The 22,474-nt window shown below is 38.7% G+C and overlaps 1 protein-coding gene across 2 annotated transcripts in view; it reads left to right on the top strand.

The window, feature by feature from the left end:
- Nucleotides 1-10,304, top strand: part of LOC136715819 (GDNF family receptor alpha-1) — a 67,212-nt gene extending 56,908 nt beyond the window's left edge. For both annotated transcript variants that reach the window (XM_066693195.1, XM_066693196.1), the window contains 2 exons: nucleotides 6,478-6,525; nucleotides 7,446-10,304. In XM_066693195.1, the coding sequence (XP_066549292.1) occupies nucleotides 6,478-6,525; nucleotides 7,446-7,595 (198 nt within the window). In that variant the 3' untranslated portion in view covers nucleotides 7,596-10,304. The remainder of the gene's footprint in view (nucleotides 1-6,477; nucleotides 6,526-7,445) is intronic.
- Nucleotides 10,305-22,474: the final 12,170 nt, after the last annotated feature.

Genomic DNA, 22,474 nt, shown 5'->3' with positions numbered 1-22,474 from the left:
CATTTCAGAACAATCTTCTTAAAAGCCGCTGCCTCATATACAACAGATATAAAAGCAGACAGAGAAATACCTTAAAGCATTAACTGATGCCACCTTTGTTTTAGCATAATGGATTAATGAAAATGTAGCACTGTATGGAAAGCACTTTATCCAGAGGCATTAGCGCCGGCCCTGAGGCATGCTGATATTGCAGACAAAGGCCGTTTCCCAGAGTGAACCTCGACTGACATGCAAAAAGAGGTTGTCATCAGCCCTGGTACAAGTGCTCAATCGAGTCAGAACTGATCCAAGTGTTTTTCTCCCATTATATAAAAACAAATGCATATAAAAATACTGTTTTAGTGGTGAATTATATATTTATACATTCAAATGCATGCAGTCATACACATTAATTGGTAAAACGTTATAATAAGGTGCTGCTTATGATTTAATAGATGATTAATAGATACTTTATTAAGTATTAATAATGCATTATAAATTAGTTATAACTCAGATAATCAAAAACTGCAACATCATTTAAAAGGAATCTGTCAAAGCAGTAGAGAAGTGTGCTTTATAACCTGTTCATCAATTATTTGAAATATGGACATGTTTTAGCTACCTGTTCGACTTTGTGACCATTCCATGTATTGCTAGAACGGAGTTACATATTTACAATGCATTGTTAATGCTTTATAAAGTTATATTAATAATCTATTAGACATTAATAACACATTGATAAGTAGCACCTTATTATAAAATGTTACAAATGAATCAAATGTTAATATAATTTCTAAATACACACTTAGCCCTGGCTAACAGTGTCCAGAAAACATCCATTCACAGTCTTAGGACTAAATTAAATGTTTATTGTTTCCTAAAAGTTTGCTCTTAAAATGCTGGTAAATATTCACAGTTCAGTGTTTAATGATGTTTGCTATACAGCATGCCTAGGCAAAAATGGCCTTAGATTGATTGATGGGTAAAAATGTCACTGCAATAGCTTACTTGGAATCCCCCTGCGGTTCAGACTTGGGATATTAAGCATACTGCCATTCTGCCATGTCAGAATTAATTGGCAGACATATTAACATCAACATTGACACCTTTTAGCCTTATCGTACACATGTGAACATGTTGCTGCCGTCTCACCAAATGGCCAGAGGAGAGTGGAACTGACAGAGCAGAGATGCCAGCTATTCTGGCCTGCTCACACACGCGTGCTTTCAGGGCCAAGAATGACCGGGCATTTGTGAACTAGACAATCCTTTCACCTAAAGAAAAGCTGTGCCAGTAGGAAAGCTATAACCGCCAGTCAAACTTTGAATCCAATCTAGATGGGTCCCTGTAGATCCCAACATATGTGAAAAATATACGATTTATAAACGTTGGGGCAAAACATAGTTCAATTAAATGTATTATATGTTTAATGAAAAATATTGACTATGGCAATACTGCAGCTAAGTTTCAGCGATGTCTTGCTTTGTTTTTGTTTAACTAAAGCAACCACATAGAACTAAATTATGCTCCTGAGCCAAAGTGACCACAGACTCCCACTTTCCTGTGCTCATCAGAAGGAAGTGTGAGAACAATGTATGATATTGATATTGGCAGCTGTTTTTCTGTATTGTAGCATGAACTGGGATCCCACGGACAATGTGGCTTTTGTTCTAGGTCGGATTATGATGCATCACAGCATTTCTGTAAGGTGTCGTCAAGAGTAGGAGACTTTTGACAGCCTCATTTCGAAAACACCACAGGAAGCTCCTGATTTAAACAATTTCAGGTTGGCAAAAAAGGGAACCTTCCATCTTGTGTACTGCACCTTTGTTTTGTAATGGAAGACCTGCATTTGTTTCCTGTAGTTGATTTAAATCTCCTGTCTGCTGACCCCTAAAATGGAGGTTAGAAACATTTTCACTGTTAGCACTGCAAAATGAAACCAACAAAAAAGCATATCTGGACATTCATGCCTTTTGTGAAGTTTCGAGAGAGAGGTTTCAACACAAGAGACTGGCTTAGTTTTATATAGCGGGCAAGTGGCTCACGCAACGGCTGTCTGAAAGGCTGCTGGGTTTTCTTCGTGAGATGGCAATTTAAGAACTAAAATTTCAGCACTATCTGCTCTAGCTTTGAAAATTGTTTTTTTCAAGTTTGGACGTCTTTTCCTGTAAGATTAATTTAATGGAAAATGCTTTGGGCACATTTGCAGTTATGTTCTGAGTTCCTTGTTTAATTATGTTGTGTTCCTGGCTTACAGGATATTGTTTTTATTTTTTTATAAACATCAGCATTAGCCTTGCTAACTGCAGCACCAATTAATGTGAGCTAACCTGGGGTTCTCTCAAGGTACCACAGTGGATTTAAGTATTTCACTTGGAGGCTTATCTTCTGGTACAGAAATACTCTGCATTGTAGGTTAAACATATTGAGGATTTGGTCAGTAATATGTATTGTGTTGTTTGGGATGGCTGAAATCCAAAATGGCAAAAATCTACATGTTTTAAGTGCATAACTGTATAAGAAATGAACAACCAATAGAATTGTACATTATAAGGGCATAACGAACAATTTGAAATTGATTGATGTATCGTAATGATGAAAACAATGCAGGAAAAAACACTTGCCAATATACTGAACAATGTGCACAATTCAAATAAAGGGATGCAAGGTTAATTATAACACCTGTAGCATAAGGTACACTTACAAATTTCAATTTAAGAAGTGAATTTATAGTATCACCTTATCACGAATGCTGGAATCTTGTAGAACTCAATTTCTGTAATAATTGGACACAGACACCAATTCCAAAGATATAAATTGTCAAATTTATTCAAAAACAAAGACTAAATGTAGCACTACACTAATTATACAAAAGGGAAAAACTAATTAAAATTCAACTCTAGATCAACAAATCAAAGACAAATCACTTCCGTGACCAAATCAAAGACCATGGGATCGCATATGATAACACAAATCGTTAAACAAAAAAGGTTATAAACACATTGACTACAATACCGGTTAGTAAGACGAAGGTGAGTCTCTCGTTAGTATTATTAGTCAGACATTAAATAACTACGCAGGTTAGTATTTATGTCAGGTAACTTCTCGTTATATATATATCAGTCTCATTTACGTTTAGGTGCCGAGAAAGATCCTATCATTACTTGTTACCACAATTTCCCATAACTGATTATTATTCAATGATTAAGGATAGGCAGGGCCACCTATAACCTGTTGTCTATTAACTTGTGTCAATTTCACACTAAACAGTTAACAGGAATGAGAAGATATTTCTCGGCGTTGACAGATTTTATTTCTAAAATTATCAACAAAACAGTTTAATGCAACACACATTTATATTTAAGAAAACTAAATGATATTACACCTTCTAAAGTTATGAATCACAGATTAACATTTCTAATTGATTTCTCAAATGTCATGAATCATGAACTCCAAACTGTTAAACTTATGTGAACTTCTTCGCAGAGTGGCCTCTCTGGCATCGGGCTCAGATAACAGCACACGACATGAGGTCCGTGTGGTTTGGAACAAAGGCAGTCCGGTTCGGCTTTGTCCAAGAACTTCCACTCAGTCGATGCACCTGGAAGTTGGGGTTTCGCGAAAGTAGAGTCTTTTCCAAACAGATTTTCCACTGGTTTGAAGGCTCCAAGGTTGTGCACAAAATCTTCTTTGTAAGCAGGGTTTCCACCGTAGTTACTTGAAGACAAAGTCTTTGAGGAAAGCAGGGCCCTGTTCGTTCCAAGGGTCAAGTTTCTTAAGACTCAAATAGCTATTTAAATGACTGACACTTTCGTATACAGTCGACTTAGTCAATTGTCCAGCTGTAAAACTCCACTGATCAGGTGGGCACAGGCGGGCAGCGCAGTCTGTAAAGTTCTTTATTTGATAAAGTCCTTTAAAAGAATTCTTCGTACGGCCCAATCTCCTTCTCCCAGTTTAACTCTTTTGTTGCCGGCAAAGACTTAGTTGGTTTCTGGTTCCGGTTCTGGCAACAGAGCTACAGGTTGAGCTGTGGCAGCGAGTGAGAGAGAGAGAGAGAGAGAGAGAGAGAGAGAGAGAGAAAAAGGCCGTGCGCTGTTCCTTATAGTCTGTCAGATCAATAGGTGATTGGTTCCTGAGTTCTTGAGATTGGATTTCGGTTTCAGCCCCCAGTGTCCTATTGGAGGGGGGCTTGATTTATGACTGATGTCAATCCATGCCATCTTTTGGAAATGCCGGTAGGCCTGGGTTCGTAGCTCTATGTCGGGATTTCGGCTCTCATCCACTTCAAAGAGTTTTTATCACCTACAAGCCCCTTTCTCCAGACATTTCATAGCAGAATTCCAAACTATTTGGCCTCTTCTCGGTGCCATCCTCCCCAAAACTGTCACTTTGATGCAAACCAGTTCCAAGCTGATGAGCTAAGGAAATCTGATAACTTTGGGGGGGGGAGGTCTTCTTTAGATCAGTGCTTCAGCTCAGAGCCCAAATTCTCTTATCCAAATACACACAACATAACGCTACACACCAAACACTCATATGACCTACGTTTAACAGTAATGACACAAGATGCAATGGACCCAAAAACCAATTTACCTGCCTTGAAAAAGCGTTGCATGTCCCAGTACCACACCAGCCGCTTTCCAGGGAGATCACTGGCCACTTTTCCACGAGGGGATGGTCCACATTAACATATGCTTATGATCCTCCTGCAGTAGAGTTCAATAAAAATGTATGAGAATGCTTACCTGATTAATTCTGACAACCTACAGTGGGCACAATTGGGGCTTGATATGTAGACTCCCTTGTGGTTGCAGAAGGTTAATCAGGCAGGGTCACCCACATTAAGCTACAACCTATGGGTGATTACATCTAGGTTTCATTTCAGGTGGGTGTCCCAGACTTTATTACAGAGCTCTGCCGCTGCTCATCTCACTATGATAAAAACCCACACGTTGTTACATAATTTACATTTAAAATAACACCCTGGGAACAGTCTTTCTTCTTTATGTCAACACATATTAATACATTGATGTGAGTGATACAACTACAGTATACAGGTTACACATATGTACATGTATTTGCATTTAGAGAAACAGTCCAGATTTTTTTTTTTTTTTAATGAATTAATATTAAAAAGTATATATTTTTAAATGGTTTCAAACAAACAAGAAAAGCTGACGGAGCCGAAGTGGATCACAGCCAAGTTGCATCTATATTTCTAACAGAACGGGTTCTCTTATTGGCTCAGTAATAATAAGGTGATTTATGGCGAAGCCGAGCACTTAAGAAGAAAGGGCCTTGTGGCCTGTCATTAATCATGCATTTTGGGAGCTTATTCCAGAGCAACACAGCTTTTCTGCTCCTATGCCTTAGCAAGTATATTATGACTTGAACACATTCTTCTCCCACTTTATCATATGAACCATCCCATTTCAAAACCACAACCACTGGGGAAATACAGACAGAAACCCAGAGCATATAAATGTAACATGCATTTCATTACTCTACTGCCATCTCTCTCTCTCATATGCATTTGCATTTTATCACAATTTTATACCGCCAAGCAGAAGTTGAAAGGGAATTACATGGTTTTCATTAAAGAGGTGTGCTGTTGTTATTGTTTTTTTGTGGTGTTGCATTGATCTCCGAAAATTCAGGATGTGTAAAAAACAAACAAAGCAGGTCTGGAAAATAGTCAGTGACATTAAAGCATGTGCTCAAGCATGGATTCATATGCTGCTGGGGTAACAAGTTAAAGGAGTTTGTTTCTGCACCTCCCAAGGCATGAGAGTAATGTAATTCAAAACTGGAACAACGCACACTTAGTAGAATGAACTATATGCACAGAAGCTTTCAAGAGAAAGGCCGGGGAATAGAAACTTACTGCGTCAGCATATGTTCCCTCTGTGCTGCTGGTGAAGAAACGTTGGGGAGCTCATCTACTGCTGACGGTGCTATAACTGGATGCTATAAACTTCATTTTCCAGCGCTGTCCATTGAACAGTTTATAGAAGAGAACCTATAAGCGAACAAACGCAATTAAAAACCTGCATAAAAATCAAACTTATTATCTTTTTGACTGATCAGGAACTGTTGATAATAATGACTGAATTGATGTAACAATGCATTCTATTTCTGTCGATATGGGTTTTAAATCGCATCTTTCGCCACCACGTTTGTAAATGCTAAACCAGTGCAGGTGACTGCAAGTAGTGATTAACATGCCCCCTTGAACTCCAACGTCTAATAATAAACACAGCACACAGACTTTGGGTTGTGAACTGTGGTGTCCATGTCCACACTGCGTTCCCTTGGGCCTAATGCCGTGTTCCGGACTCCCAACTACATGGATTGCTGTCGTCATAAAGGCCCTTCTTTCACCAGGCCAGCAACTTGTGTAGGAAACACAGGACAGAAATCTGTGCTTTTCAGAAGAGTTGGAGCATTACCAACACGTGACCCCTTTTCTTCCCCTCCCTTTTCCCTCTGCAGGCCCAGACACTGAAATCGAATATATCAACCCAAGTCGCCCTGTGTGTGGTAAGTATTTCGACTACCTCGCCATTGTCCCCATATCTTTGTTTCCAGACCCGTTCTAAATGAGTGTTCAAACTCAGCCAAGTTCAACGAAGCAGGACCAAACTAAGTACAGACAGTAGCAGTCTGGGCTGACCACTTCAGGCGGCCAAAAACCTCAATACCTCGTGGAGTGCGGTACCCCATCTGCGTTGGCTTTCCTCCACTCGGTGACTGCATCAAACAAGTTACACTTCGAAGGAGATTCTGCTTCAATTAACTCCTGTTCGTGTTCTTTAAAAGACAAGACATGAGAAAGCAAACATCTATTCACAAACAACAAACAGAAACAATTACAGATATTGAGAAAAGCATCCTTTTTAATTCCACGTAGATTAAACACAACTGTCTGACAGGCGCTCAAGGGGCCCTGTGTCAGTGATGCCTACAGTGTGCAATTACCCGATTGTGTTCACGCAAGGCCACGTCCAAACGGGCGTTTAAAGGGAGACTCAAGCCTGCCATTTTCCCCAGACCTGTGTCGTCACTGCGTTGGCTGGACTTCAGTTTGTTTGTTCTTTATCTACGGCCATTTAAAGTTCATTAAATGTCATGCTACATAATAAATCAGCATCAATCTATGGAGTGACATTTAGTAGTCTGCTTTCAAGTCACAAGTGCTACAAAATAGGTGAACCCTAACTGTTTAGCAGTGTAAAATGTTCTCATTACATATAACCCCCCCACTTTGCCTACAAACACCACCCTTTCCTTGTGTGCGTGTGTGTGTGTGTGTGTGTGTGTGTTTATATTCAGGAAGATAGGGGGTTAATTCGCAATATGCAACCTTGAAGAAAGGCTATTAATATTCTTAAGCTGCCGCGATGGTCACTGGCATTATTAAATGTTTAATCATACATTTTAATTTCTTGAAATCTTCGCAGGATCCTCAAATTGACGACCCAAATACAAATGCCATTTCCAAGCCCTCATCCAGCACGCCGACAGCTTCCCTTCCCAGCAGCTTGGTCCTCACTCTGGTTTCAGTGGTCTGCTCAACCGTCCTGGCTCTCAACCCCTCTGAAAAATTGTAGCCAAACACGCAACCGGACTTGTAAAAAAAAAAGAAAAAAAAAAGAAAAAATAAGAATATGTTCCCAGTCTTCTGCTGTATTTTGTTTTTCTTTAATTCTGGTTCTAGAGGCATTGTTGAGGCTCCATTTTGAAGTGATTTCTTTGTAACTGGATTTTTTTTTGTTATGCTTTTCTTTTTTAAAGGAAGCTTCTTGTGTTGTTTAGGGGCGATGCAGTGCTACATTCCAGACCGAAATGGCTTGTGGGCATTTGGAGTTTTTCAGAGGAAAGAGAAAATACTTCAAAACAAAAGGGGAGATAATGGGGAGGGAGGGAGGGAGAGGGAGGTTTTCATCATTATTGTACAGTATCTTGGTTTAAATCCCTGTGCGGGAAGGAGGCGACATTTTCTTGTTGAGAATCTTGTTTGTGGTGTGCATATGTAAAATGTCTATTTTCCGAAACTGACGAGGGACGGACGTTCGTGCCGGGGTTGCTGGGACAACTTGAGGCCCAAGCAGGGTGCAGACGGGCTGGAGCCACAGAGAGGAGACTTCCTGAGGCTTTACCCTTTTTGTACTGGATGGATTGTTACAGATGCTTAAAAGGAAAAAAAAAACCTTTTACCTGTACTGGTGTTCGCTCACTGTTCTTGTTCTCGTACGTGGTTTTCCTTCTGCTGCAGGTGCCCTTTCTGTCTTATACATCTGCTGATCCGGCTTGTATTTCTCCTCCATTTTTGATGACCACAACAAGAGTGCACATTGCAGTTGAAAGGTTTTATTTTATTTTTTTACAATAAGCTTCAATTTAGCAAGCCTTTATACTTGCAGTCGCACTAACCACCTGTGTATGTAAAACTTAAATTCAAAGTTGTGTAAAATAGCTCCTCATAACAAGGATGTTCCGAAGTTACTTTTTTTTTTGGTTATTTTATTTGGATTTTAATCCTTTTCTCTTTGTAGTCAGCCCATTCCTAATCAGATGGCAGATCATGATAATTGGCTGTAATGGTCATGCATTTAATGTATTATAATCTGCTCAGTGTTATTAAAAGTGGCACGCATACTGTTACAGTTCAAAAAAGGAAATTAAAGGGAATTTTTTAATGATAGTATGTTATCTGCAGATTGAACTGAAGTTAAAAAGTGCTGGCAATGTCTGCTTGAAAAAGTACAGTAAGTGCTGTGCTGTAACAGTTTCAGAGAACATTCAATCGCATATCTGATTCAATCAGACATGGATTAATATAATGGCCACTTTATATAAGTGTTTCTCTAACTGCACATAATCACAAAATACAGCCAGACTGCTAATTCAACTGCTCTATTTAATGCCAGATTACATTTACAATGTGTAAAGGAAACTGTCACTTGTGTTTTGTTGTTTTTGGTCTGTAAAGCAGAACCGTGTCAAGCTACGCTGGGGATCAAAGAATCAACTATAATTCTTGTGTGAGTTTTTGTAATTTCGTAAAAGTGCTGCTAAGAAAAAAAATCACCTTCGCAACCGTAGTGAACATCATATGACACTCATGTCTATTGACAGAAAGAGGTGGGGGTGTTTAAGTAATTGTAATTAATCACATGAGAATTTACCATTAATCAATTAAGAACATTTGATCCAAAACCGATGATTTACAGAGAATAAAATTAATCGCAAACAAAGGGATTTTATATATAAGCTTGTGCGGAAAGGTGACTCCTACAATGCAATGCACATAGTTTACTGTCGTTTGTACTGTGGTGCTTTAGTTTTTCAGGCTTTACGGAAACAAATACATACATATATGTATGCATGTGTGTGTGTGTATATATATATATATATATATATATATATATATATATATATATGCCACGTTCCAGGATAACATGTTTGGATCACAAGCCACTATAATATACTAATGTACCAAACTCAAGACAAGAAAACATCATTGTTAAAGCCACTAATAATGATGGAATTCAGTAAATGGGACTATACGCTTTCTTTCAAAGATGTAAAAACTGTTGACAGTGTCACTTTCAACACATTGGAGAATGTGTTTTCTTTCGCTGATATACCACATTATATTTTTCTCCAGAGTCATATGTAAGTTTTCAGACTGAAGTGAAAAGTATAAACCAGATAACTTACAGAAGACTTTTTTTATTACTATTATTGTCACAGTTGACCTATCTTAAGAAAAGTATCTTACAGTATTTCAGCTGTGGCCAGAATATAACATTGTTTTATGGTAAACACTTATTTTATTTTTCTAATTGTATTTCTGTTGACATCAGTGTAATTTTCCTCTTTGATTACTTCCTCCCACGCAAACATGCAGCACAGAAGTGAATGAATGAAATATTAATAAATACAATACAAATAAACCTCGCATGGATGACAATTAATGTAATTAATTCTGGTTTATTCTGTTGGAATCTGAAAGTATTTAATTGACGATTTAGAAGGGGCTCGTTAGCAGACAGCCACGCAAATTGTACCAATTGTCCTATTCACGGGAGCAGAAGCAGTCTGTTTAGGACTGGGATTTGGATCGTCTCTGTTGAATGCTCTGACAGGAATGACAGTCTGAGACACCAGAATGTGCTGCAAGGAGGCTGGGTTTGGGAACATGCAATCACAAAACGCAGTGTAATAACACATTCATTATTTGTAATCATCCAATCCATACTACTTTGGTTGTAAAAAAAAAAAAAAAAAAAAAAATTTATACTTATAAAAGATCCTTCAGCTATACACCACGTTACTACTTAGCTTGTGAAAATGTACAACCTATTCTACAAAAAAGATCATTAAAAATGTTGACTCCAGCAGAGTGTCTTATTTTTCACCCAAGAAAGTGCTCTTGAATGAGCCCATGAAAAACAGATTACCGTACCGGCCTGTTAGGACCCCACATTAGCAAACAACTAGAACAGATTTGCAACACACATTTCAAAACACATGCAAAAATATTATGGTTATATTATTGTCATTGAAAATACTGAAAACTCTGACCCTAGAGAGGAATAAGAAAATAGTACTTTATTGCGACTCCTAACAGCTCTCCTGGGAACATGTTTTCAAAGGGGCTTTCCTTAAATCATTTGATGAGAATTTTCCTTCCAGTCATCTAGTCACATTTGAGGCTTTATAAACCCATCTAACAACGGCCCTTGTACTGCAGCTTGGGCAGAAGATCCACGCAGTATTTCTTTCAATTAAAACAGAACAAGTGAACTGAAAATATCCAGAATATCCACAGCCTTGCTGAGCACAACTACATTTCAGCCACAGAAGAACAAAACAAACAGACTGTTACTATGAGTTATTGCTTTCTTCCTTCTGATGTAGTATAAAGTACCCAACAGAGCGAGCTTTACCCTCTGACTTACATGTTGAGGTGAAGAGCGCTTTGTGAATCACAACATTAGACACGTTGCTCGAGTATAATGACATCAAAAACACTCCAGCTCTCCCTTCCAATTTGCAATTAATATGCTGATTGTTGAAGTGTGGAAAATCTTTCAAATAAATGAGCGTATGAGTATTTATACCTGTCCCAAAAGAGCAAACAACGAAACAAACAGGGAACATATCGAATACATATTCCGAGTTGTGTATGTTTGGGCTCTTCACTAATATATGTGTTTGACATTAGTATTATGAAAGCATTTGCCCATGTATCTTGTATTGCTTTGAAATACTTTTTGTGGAAGATTAAATTGATTATTCCACTATGTCCTTCTTTGGAATGAAACTCAAGGCACTATGGGGAAAATTCACAAAGAATGTTTTAAAACTATATATGAATACAATTACCATATTTGTTATCTTCAGTTAAGGCTAAATATGCTTGAGGTGTTAAAAAACTAAAATCAAACATTTGCTTGAAGTATTTCTACACCAAAGGCTGGTAACTTCATTAAAACATTATTATTTGTTTTTAAGCAAATAGAAAAAACAATTTAATGAAACTCGTTCTCAGATCACAAGAGGTGAGGAGGATGCAAAAGTCATCTGAACAGCCAGTAATTGATGTTAATTATAAGCCTAAACAAAGAGACAGCAATTACAGTGCTTTGACATTTTGTAACAAGCAGGCTTGACACAGGAATACTACAACTGTAATTAAACACTGAGCCGCACAATAGGACATGAACACATCTAGGTTTAGTAGCTTACTTACAGGTGTCAGGTAGGGTTTTATGTAGATTATCCTGTAGATTCTGAAATTCATAACTCATCGGGCCCATAAGCATTATAGAACTACAATCCACTATTTGTTGGGGAAGATCTTTGTAATAGGGAGGGGAACTGTAATCTTACTATTATAATAACATAGTAATAACAAGTTAGGATACACCAGACAATGCTGAAGAAGGTTTAAAGTTTCACAATTAGGAGAAACACGTCTACTAGTAGTTCAGTTGTGATCATTTTTGAAAAGGCCACACTAAAGACAAGAACACAATCTCTTTCTGCCAATAATCTCTCCATTCACAGTTAAAATCATAGTATGGGTTTAAGGTAGATTGTATAAGGATGTATAACTAATAAGATAGTAGGTATTCCCTTTATACAAATCGAGTTTGATTACAGATACATTTTTAACATTAATGCCTAATATTTTCATTACATGTATATATACACTTATGCAATCAACAGATTTCATTTTTTTCATATCTGTATCTATAGATCTATATACATAATAAACTTGTCTACAGATGTGTCATCACGTAACTACAGTTAGTTAGAAACAGCCTGAACAAGATCAACATGGCTAAATGACCTTGTCAACAGTTATTTTATGCAATGCTAATGTAACCAAATGTTGCTTTTTTCCCTGTGTAATTAAATCTACTTTGGAAAATTGTTCTCACCAGGTAAAACTCTACACAAGTCCCAGATTTCCTGTTATTGTAGTAATTGTTATTCTACAAAGGTATAACCTGTCTAGCGTGAAAAATGTAAATGTTCACATGCGGATAAGCAGAGCCTTCTCTAACTACTACTAAGCCCATTAAAGATATATATACATACATGCTGTGATGCCAAAACAAAACAGGTCAGCGATAGTGAAGTACGTGTCATTCAATTCTCTCTCAATGTCACTTGCTGGCCAAATGTTTATTTTATTTCTGACAACCTTTGCAATAAGGAGTGTCACTTGCTTTATTAATACCTAAAGTGGCTTGTCTAGTGGAAAATAAAAAAGCGCTAGAAAGGAAGAAATTGCTCGTCTAAAGCCACTCCGTTCAATGTAACCCCATTTACTCTCCCCTCACATGACTGAAAAGCCGTGCTCTACTGATCGGGCGGCTTGGTGCAGTTATTTAATACGCGCTGGCGAGCCAACAGCTAACACCTGGCACAGAACACCTTCATGACATTTTGCAGCGTAATGACCTAGCCTTGCAGAGACTTTGCACAACAAAACGTCACAGCACATACTGTCCGTGTGCAAAGAGGGTACATACCTTGATCACATCAACAAACAAACTGCTTGTGTTCATCATGAACCGAAATGTACTCATTTATGCATTATTACACACGAGTGAGCAGACATTCACAACAGCAAGATGGGACTGGTGACGTTCTTAATTTTACTTAGTGAAAATTGACCAAAAATCGAATTAATCTTTAAGCCTCTGCAACAAAATAGATGTAGTATTTTAATGCAATTTACAGATCGTTTTTTGGTGGTGTGCTCTAACAGAGCTAAGAGTCGTCATTTTGGAAGTTTGAGACATTTATTTAATTACAAGTCCTCCACTATCTCCTATTTATTCTTTAGCCCCGCTTGCTCATTGTGAAGAAAATAAAAAGGATGTGAATGCCGGGGGGGAGGAAAAATAAATAAAAAGGAGAGTTTATCTCATATAGATAAGGAAAAGCCCAATATATATGGAAGATTATGAAAAGGAAGTATCTGCAATGGACAGCAACACAAAGGTCACCAAAGTTTACTGCAAGTAATTACAAGTGTAAGGAACAATTGGTTACAAACAGCGCTGCTATAGCAAAAGTACAACTTATTTCATATGTTTTCCCTGGGGGTGAGTGTGTTTTCCTGCCTGGCCTGGAATACACAACGTGCCTTTCTAGATCAGTCACATGTAGCCGTACAGCAGGGAAAGCATTTTATTCACTTTGCGCAGATAACTAAACGTCTAAAGGTTCTTAAACAGGGGATCAGTTACCAGTATATTCAAATTCAAGCAGCTGTGTCCTTGAAATGTGCAAACTAAAGAATTAAAAGACAGCTCTGGCTCAAATCTAACACTGTAAGAACAAAACCTAATCAAATATAATTAAAAATGGGTTTGGGAATGGGACATAACAAATACCAATAGGCAACTGGCACACTGGAGTTGATCAAACCTCATACATCTCCAGTGACACATAAAAGTGACCTGTTTCTATTCAGACTGTGCTGGAAGCTTCAGAAGATGAATTAGTGAAAGATCATTGGTCCTGGGGTTAGTTGTTTTGGCAAATGCAAGAACTTCAGATGACTCCTTGGGTTAAATCTACAGGCATCTGTTGCATGAGCTCGGACATGTACAGCATAAGCTTCGGTAAGAGGTTCATGTCTCTTCTTGCAATTAAGGCAAAGACTGAGCAGCTGCAGTCAACTGGAAAAGATGGGAAAGCAGCAAATGAAATGGTGAGCGGTTTTAACAGAACTAATCTGACATAACTGACTAAATGTTCTGGTTCATATCAAAGTAACGCAGGCGGTCATTCTGCTCCATGGGATCAGCAGCACCGAAAGGACCTACAGTGAGTCAATGTCTGGTGCATGTATCACTTACAGTTGTAACATTCAAACAATAATGGCCAATACCTAGAGGAAGTTTAGGGATATGTATCACTTTCAGGTGACATCTTTTTCATTTATTTAACTACTGGCCTACTAGCCTGGTCACAGGTACTAATTTGTAAATTAAAAATATAAAAAGATAAATGGTGTGAGCCTTCTAGTATACTGGAACACTCTATAGTACTATTCATTATGAGTGAAGTAGACTGACAATGAACACATTTTGTCATGCATATCTAAACTTGTAGTGCACAGGATTAAATGTCAATAAAGTCAATAAATGCCCACCCTTAGCCATAAAAAAACAACAACTTCAGCCTGTTCATGCTCCGATGCATTCTTATCTTTTGTAAAGAAGAATGTTAATTAAACCTATTTCCATTCAAGGCATCTACTTCTTCAAGAGGAAAACTCATGCTGACCAGGAATACAGTTAACCGAAACTTTCTGCACATGGATTCCAGAGAGTGAGTCATCACAATCGCAGCTCTCATGCTTTCAGACACCGGGACCTTTGAAGCGGCTGATATATAAGCCGTTTTCACAGGGTTGTGTGCCTCCACAAATGAAGTCGGAGCGAAAGTGGCCCTTGTGTGTAATACCCAGGGAGTAACGGTTTTATCAGATTTGGAATTCAATCACAGAGGGAAAAAAAATTAAAATCATTCTCAGTCCGAACCTTTGGAAAGATTCTGGGGACTCCTGTGTAGCTCTGACAACACAATCTGCTCCCCCGAGAGCTGGACGAGTGCTGTGACGTGTCGGTGATGTCACTTATAGTGTGGGAGCCCATCATTGCTGCATAACAATTAACTAATTACCAAGGGGATGTAAGCAATTACCCAAGACTGATCAGCTGTTGTGGTCGAATCAGTGAAAGGAACCTTCACACATTATGAATAAATATTGCATGCAATTAACATGTATATTAAATTATTGAGACAATATCTAAAAATACGCAGGTATCACCAGGACAGTTGGCAGCCCTCCATCAATAAATTACTGTACTTGAGAGGAAAAAAAATATTATCTCACTTCCCACATGTTTTCATATTCTGTGTTGTTTCTGCAAAATAATGCCATCTGGAGCGCAAAGGGGTCTTGTCTCAAGAACCACAAGCAAAGCTGCATCATTAGCGCCTGCACCATCTCAGCCAGTGCCACGCTGAGGGCTCAGCTCTGGCGCTGCATCACTGATCAGATTTAACAGTGTGTTAGTAGTGTAGCAGTAAAACCTTGACAATAAACCGCTCTTCTGGAATCAACAGTGGCATTGCATGTGCAGTAGGGAATAATCGTGACAACGTGCATCTTGCAAAACATTCCTGTCTCCTGCTGCCCCGGGTCAGTATTTGAGAGTGGTTGTGCTGTCTGAGGTTGAATAATCTGCAGTTATAAAATATGGTCAACGGGATACATAGGGCTCATTTCACAGATCCAGATAAGCACTAGTGTTGAATTACTGTTATTTTACGTCTGGCTAATCCAAGACTAGAGCTAATCTAGGTATGAAATGATCTGATAAACTGTCAGCTCTTACAAAAAATTATAATAAATGCGGATAGTTCTTCCTAAAGCAATGAGAGTGACGCTTAGAGTAGTTTAGGTACTGTGCGAATGTGTTGAACCAGTCTGTGGAAATTGGCTCTCACTGTGCAGTTTGATAGCAATAAGATCTGTCATTAAACACAGCATAAGAAAACACTTTAAACTGGCCTAGACACGATCCCATGAATATAAAAAGCAAACAAACAACAAATAAACAAGCAAACAAACACAAAATGGAGTGACTTGAGTGGCTATTGATTGACAGTTGGAAAGGATGTGGATTTTAATGATGGCTTTTCTTTTGGGGGCTTTGTGGTACAGTATGTTTTTTTTGTTTTTTTATAGTAATTGATAGTTTGCCTGTAAAGTTGGCAAAACTGACAGGTTGAATTTCACATTAACAGCTGCTTATCGCCACAGTGTTTTTCATTACTTGAGCTGTCAGCCCGAGTTCCTTGCCTGCTGGATTGATACGCCAGTTGGCTTTTTCTCTTAACTTGTCTTGGCAGGTACCATGAGATAATGTAACCAGAGTGACCCATGACTTCAGATGCTCTTGCTGTCAGGTTCATCTTTGACTGCGAGGGACACGGACATGCTGTGAGAGGAAGCATCTTGTAAGGAGGGCCCTCCTGGACTAAGGAGTAGTGGTGACGACAGAGCATATGTCTGGTTATGAAAACATTACGATGTGTCTGAATACATCTACCCCGAGCTGTGTTTGGAAGCTAAAATCTTAGGTAACATTTGTTTATATCTTCCAGGTTTATAGAGACCTTTAATGTATATATTTTTTCTCCCAAGAAAGCCTGACATATCTATAGAGATGTCCCTCATAGTTGCTGGAACGTTACAATACAATACACGTTGCCTTGGATAAAGACATCAAAGACATAAGATGAAGGAGATGAGGACAAAGTCAATCGAAGAGAAGACCACTGACGTTTAAACTGCATTGTTAGCTCCTTAAGGAAACTTCCTTCAGAGCAAATAGACCTTGATATCGAATTACTTCACCTTTGACCTCTATTCACAGATGTCCATAAGTTGTGCTGCAAGAAACCTCTGTTGAGACTAAGCATTGAGTGTTCTTAGATAAGGTTTGATTCTGCAACATTACATGGTAAATATATTCTTATTTTGTACCAAAACTAAAATGTCAAGGGCAGACATGGGGTGCCCCTGACTGACTCGGCAGTAATGCTTTTTTTTTTTTTTTTTTTCTGTACACCAAGAAATGCACATGTAAATGCTGAAATAAAATGACAGCTGTTTAAGTGGTAGGATCTGGCACAGTATTTCAGGTCAAACCACACAGTGTAAATGCGAAAACACAAGAAGGTTCAACCGCTTTGAAAAGACAGCACGTCAGGCACAATTAATGCAACAGCTGAAAATTACAGACCTCTGGCAAACTCAAATGTAAAAAAATATTGAGCATTAGTTCACAGAGATGTGGGAAAAGGACAGCTCAGTTTGACACTAAGTGACACAGCCATGTCATACATTCAAAACACTGAACAGACTTCAGCACCAATGTGAATGGAAATCTATTTGCTTTTTCTGTCTTTGTAGGTAAATGCATAACATAATACTACTGGTAGAAAACCGGCTTCTGATTGATGGTTTATGTAAAATATATCCAGATTTGTTAAATAAACCAATAATAATATGTATATACACTCACCTAAAGGATTATTAGGAACACCTGTTCAATTTCTCATTAATGCAATTATCTAACCAACCAATCACATGGCAGTTGCTTCAATGCATTTAGGGGTGTGGTCCTGGTCAAGACAATCTCCTGAACTCCAAACTGAATGTCTGAATGGGAAAGAAAGGTGATTTAAGCAATTTTGAGCGTGGCATGGTTGTTGGTGCCAGACGGGCCGGTCTGAGTATTTCACAATCTGCTCAGTTACTGGGATTTTCACGCACAACCATTTCTAGGGTTTACAAAGAATGGTGTGAAAAGGGAAAAACATCCAGTATGCGGCAGTCCTGTGGGCGAAAATGCCTTGTTGATGCTAGAGCTCAGAGGAGAATGGGCCGACTGATTCAAGCTGATAGAAGAGCAACTTTGACTGAAATAACCACTCGTTACAACCGAGGTATGCAGCAAAGCATTTGTGAAGCCACAACACGTACAACCTTGAGGCGGATGGGCTACAACAGCAGAAGACCCCACCGGGTACCACTCATCTCCACTACAAATAGGAAAAAGAGGCTACAATTTGCACAAGCTCACCACAATTGGACAGTTGAAGACTGGAAAAATGTTGCCTGGTCTGATGAGTCTCGATTTCTGTTGAGACATTCAGATGGTAGAGTCAGAATTTGGCGTAAACAGAATGAGAACATGGATCCATCATGCCTTGTTACCACTGTGCAGGCTGGTGGTGGTGGTGTAATGGTGTGGGGGATGTTTTCTTGGCACACTTTAGGCCCCTTAGTGCCAATTGGGCATCATTTAAATGCCACGGCCTACCTGCGCATTGTTTCTGACCATGTCCATCCCTTTATGACCACCATGTACCCATCCTCTGATGGCTACTTCCAGCAGGATAATGCACCATGTCACAAAGGTCCAATCATTTCAAATTGGTTTCTTGAACATGACAATGAGTTCACTGTACTAAACTGGCCCCCACAGTCACCAGATCTCAACCCAATAGAGCATCTTTGGGATGTGGTGGAATGGGAGCTTCGTGCCCTGGATGTGCATCCCACAAATCTCCATCAACTGCAAGATGCTATCCTATCAATATGGGCCAACATTTCTAAAGAATGCTTTCAGCACCTTGTTGAATCAATGCCACGTAGAATTAAGGCAGTTCTGAAGGCGAAAGGGGGTCAAACACAGTATTAGTATGGTGTTCCAAATAATCCTTTAGGTGAGTGTATTTGAACATAAAATGACATGCCCATGATCTGCAACATCACTTTACAAATATGTATTAACTATTAACTCATGTTTTATTTTATGCTCATTAAAGGACAATCAAAAACATGCATGCATGTTTATAATATTTAATTATGATCTAATACCTTGCGATCGCCACATACAAGCAGTAAGAATTATAGAGCCTTGAATCTTTCAAAATAAAACTGAATACAGAAATAAAATCTGAACAAAATAATGACTGGAAACACATTAACCAGTAAAAAAAAAATAACAAGAAAGAGCAGGTTTTGCTTTTTGTGCCCTGAGAACTTCATGAAATCAACCACCTTGTTAGCCATCACAAGTGCCCACACTTGAGGGAGTCTAGCACACAATTCTGGGAGAGTTTTGCAATCTATTTTTCTCCCATCATGGTACTGCATAGACCCTATTAATGCCGATCATGCTTTTTTCCACTCTCGTGAGAAACTGAGCCAGGAACATTTCGGCAGGTCAAATTTGTTTGTTTTCTGTTTGATGTTTTTGTTCTGATGTAAGTAATTTAGGTTAAGCCTGCTGGTGGGTTTAGGGTCACCTTCCCAAGGTATTGTATGGCATTGAAAAATAGAAGCACACTGTTTCTTTACAAATAAATCCTTTTTTTAAATCAGTTGCGAGTTCAGCAGCACAACAGCTCCAAACCGGTCTCTCTCTTCTCCTGTAGGCTTATAAAGTACATCATCTTTCCCCTGAAGCTGGGTTTCCTCTTGGAGCTGTATATTTATTATCATAGCTTCAACTGGCCATAGCTCTTCTGATCACTTTTGGTTTTGGTTGCTCTCTCAGGGTATTCCTGACAATTTCCTCATCGGAGCAAAGGTTTTTAAACTGAAATGCTACATCATACCATTTTCTCATAGGCATCACTGTTTACATTGATTGCATTGTTTACATTGATGATACTTTACTGTAAGTTATTCTCTCCTATCTGCCTCAATACCACTTTTTTACCACATTTTGTGTCCATGTCCAAAGTCAAATGCTGAAATAGCTCTCCTTGAGAAGAGTAAGAATGCACATATGATAATCTTCTTCCTTAAAGCAATAGTCTCTCCAAAAAAGCTGAAGTATTTAAGAAACAAGTGTCTTGTCACAGATTTCCACCCTTATTTTGTCTTAGTTACAAAGACTCATTCAGCCTTTGGCCGGTGAGGGAAAAATACCAGGGATGATAGTTTAGTGGGGGTACGGAAAGTAAAATGGGATTCAAACATACATCTGCTTTTGAAACCGATATTACACTTGCCTAGGCCAATGTTATATACTTTTCACATCTGAGCTGGAAGTCAACAAGAGCAGGTGGCCATATAATTGACTCAGTCAGTGTATACATTACTGAAGACAATGCCAGAGTTTACACAGCTCTTTCAAACAATTCCTTCACGTCCCATTCTTTAACAAGCTTCCATTTCACGCGTTTCTGTCCTGCAGCGATCTGGGTGTGCCTCATCTGTTCCTGTTGATGAGCAGTAGCATCTCTGGGAGGGAGAGTGACAGCTGTCTCCTCAGGCAGTTTGCATTAGGAATTAGCTTCCCAAATTCTGGGTCTTTAGTCTCCAAAGATCTCACTACACATCCCCTGGCCAGCTGCACTGCCTACTGGCAAGACTCTGTCAAGAAGACAAAAAAGACATCTTCCAGCAAGATCCTTTATCACAGGCCAATAGAGAACAATTGAGAATTGACATTGTGGCGCTTCACTACAAGAATAGAAAACATCTTTCCCTTTTCTTCCAGGTGTTCAATACCTGAATTGATCTTTAGGGAATCCCTGACACACAGCTGATAGCTCCACGAGGCTGTCGGCAGAATTACTGAAGGACAGAATATTAGATCATGGTGAATAAGCATAGGAGCAAACCGCATCCGTGACACTGCTGAATTCAGTCACCATAACTGTCCTTTTTCAGTAAGACGTTAGGGCACAATAAAAGCACAGACAGTTTTTCCTTTTTTATTATTTTTTTGTTGTCATTGTAAAGGGGGATTCTTAAAAACATGCCACCCAAGTATATGTTGGGATGAAACAAGCTAAAATCACATAGCAGTTGGCAGAAATGCCTGGTTTTATATCAGGTGGAGCAAACATCTTCCATTATAATGGTTTAGAAAAAAAGAGAAAAACAAAACATTGCCATCGCTATCGCCTCATTGTGCAGGAGCTCTTCATCCTTCACGGCCTTGTGTCCCAAGAGTGCTCATCGTTGTGAGTCAGTTGCAGTTATTGGACAGCCTGCTGCAGCAGCTGGGGGAATAATATTCATGACGCGTCCCGGGCTGGCCGGCGGACAAGCCGATTGAACGCAGCATATTTTAATGATGAAAACAACAGACTTTTGGTAACATCTCTCCAATTTGCCATTGCAGCTTAAGCTTGAACGCAGCCGTGTCAGGGATGGCATCCACTTAAATCACATCACACTCGTACATGTTGGGAAAACACAATCCTGAATTTATGACAAGCACTTATCCACTTTTCATTTGGAATGATTACACAGTAAATATTAGGGAAACAGAGCCGTTATTATGAGTCAGCCGTAATTTTAACTGGGTTATGATTCATAAGTTATCAGTTGAAATGAAAGGTCAGAGATGCATCATTGTCATTGTTATGTTTTTGAGCTCGAGACAAAAGTAAGACTCTCTTTGTTATAATTGAAGGCAATTACTATAATGATCAGACTGCAAAGCACAACAGTGGTACTGTTCGCATGACGTCTGCACTTGAGAACAGACAGTCCTCTCTCAACCACAACCGGTTTCTTTTGTAATCCGTTTAATAAAGTTACAAAACACAGAGGAAACTGCCCATAAAATGTCGTTTCCCCATCAGTTCAAATACACAAATACATGTTTCTGAGAGACTTCAACTTGTAATAATTTATATTAATTTCTAAGCAGACGGCCTTACCCAAGCAACACAGTTGTAACAAAATCCAGAAACACGGTACAGTAAGAGATTACAAATATGCAACTTCAGTCTTAATAAGGGGGGAAAATCTGAATGTAGACAGTAGAAAGTAGAACGTACAAGACCTACATGTTCTTTTTAAAATGTACATTTTGATGACTATCAATTGTTATAAACACAAATTTAGTCATTGATCTGAGCTCAGTAAATTGTCATTACCCAATATTACCCACACTCACCATCCCATTTCAGAAACAGAATGTTTCAAAGTTTCAAAGAGCCACTTTTATTGTGGACCACACATTTTTTGTGGTTGTTGTTGGATTCCAAAAAAAATCAACTAACATTTTAAATAATTGGTAAATATGCCTATGTCCACCTGCATGGTCAAGCTGTTGGGTGAGAAAGAGAGATCTGCAGATCTGATTCTATCTCTAGTGTTGACTATTTCAATATTGAACCACATCACAGAAGCAAAAACCTTAAAGCGAAAATAGAACCAAAGTAGAGAGATTGGTTTTGCTGATGAACTTTGATGGCTTTGAGTGCTACTTCACTGCGCAATTCAAATGGTATATATATATCTACCTAATGATGGAAAGATGACTAGACAAACTGATAAAAACATGGCCTTTTAATATTCATCAATAAGCATTGTTATGGTCATACAAAAACAGTTTAGCCTTTG

This window comes from Amia ocellicauda, chromosome 20 (genome assembly GCF_036373705.1).
Source record: "Amia ocellicauda isolate fAmiCal2 chromosome 20, fAmiCal2.hap1, whole genome shotgun sequence".
Classification (NCBI taxonomy): domain Eukaryota; kingdom Metazoa; phylum Chordata; class Actinopteri; order Amiiformes; family Amiidae; genus Amia; species Amia ocellicauda.
Note: the sequence above shows the minus strand (reverse complement) of the source record. Positions and strands in the feature narration are given on the sequence as shown.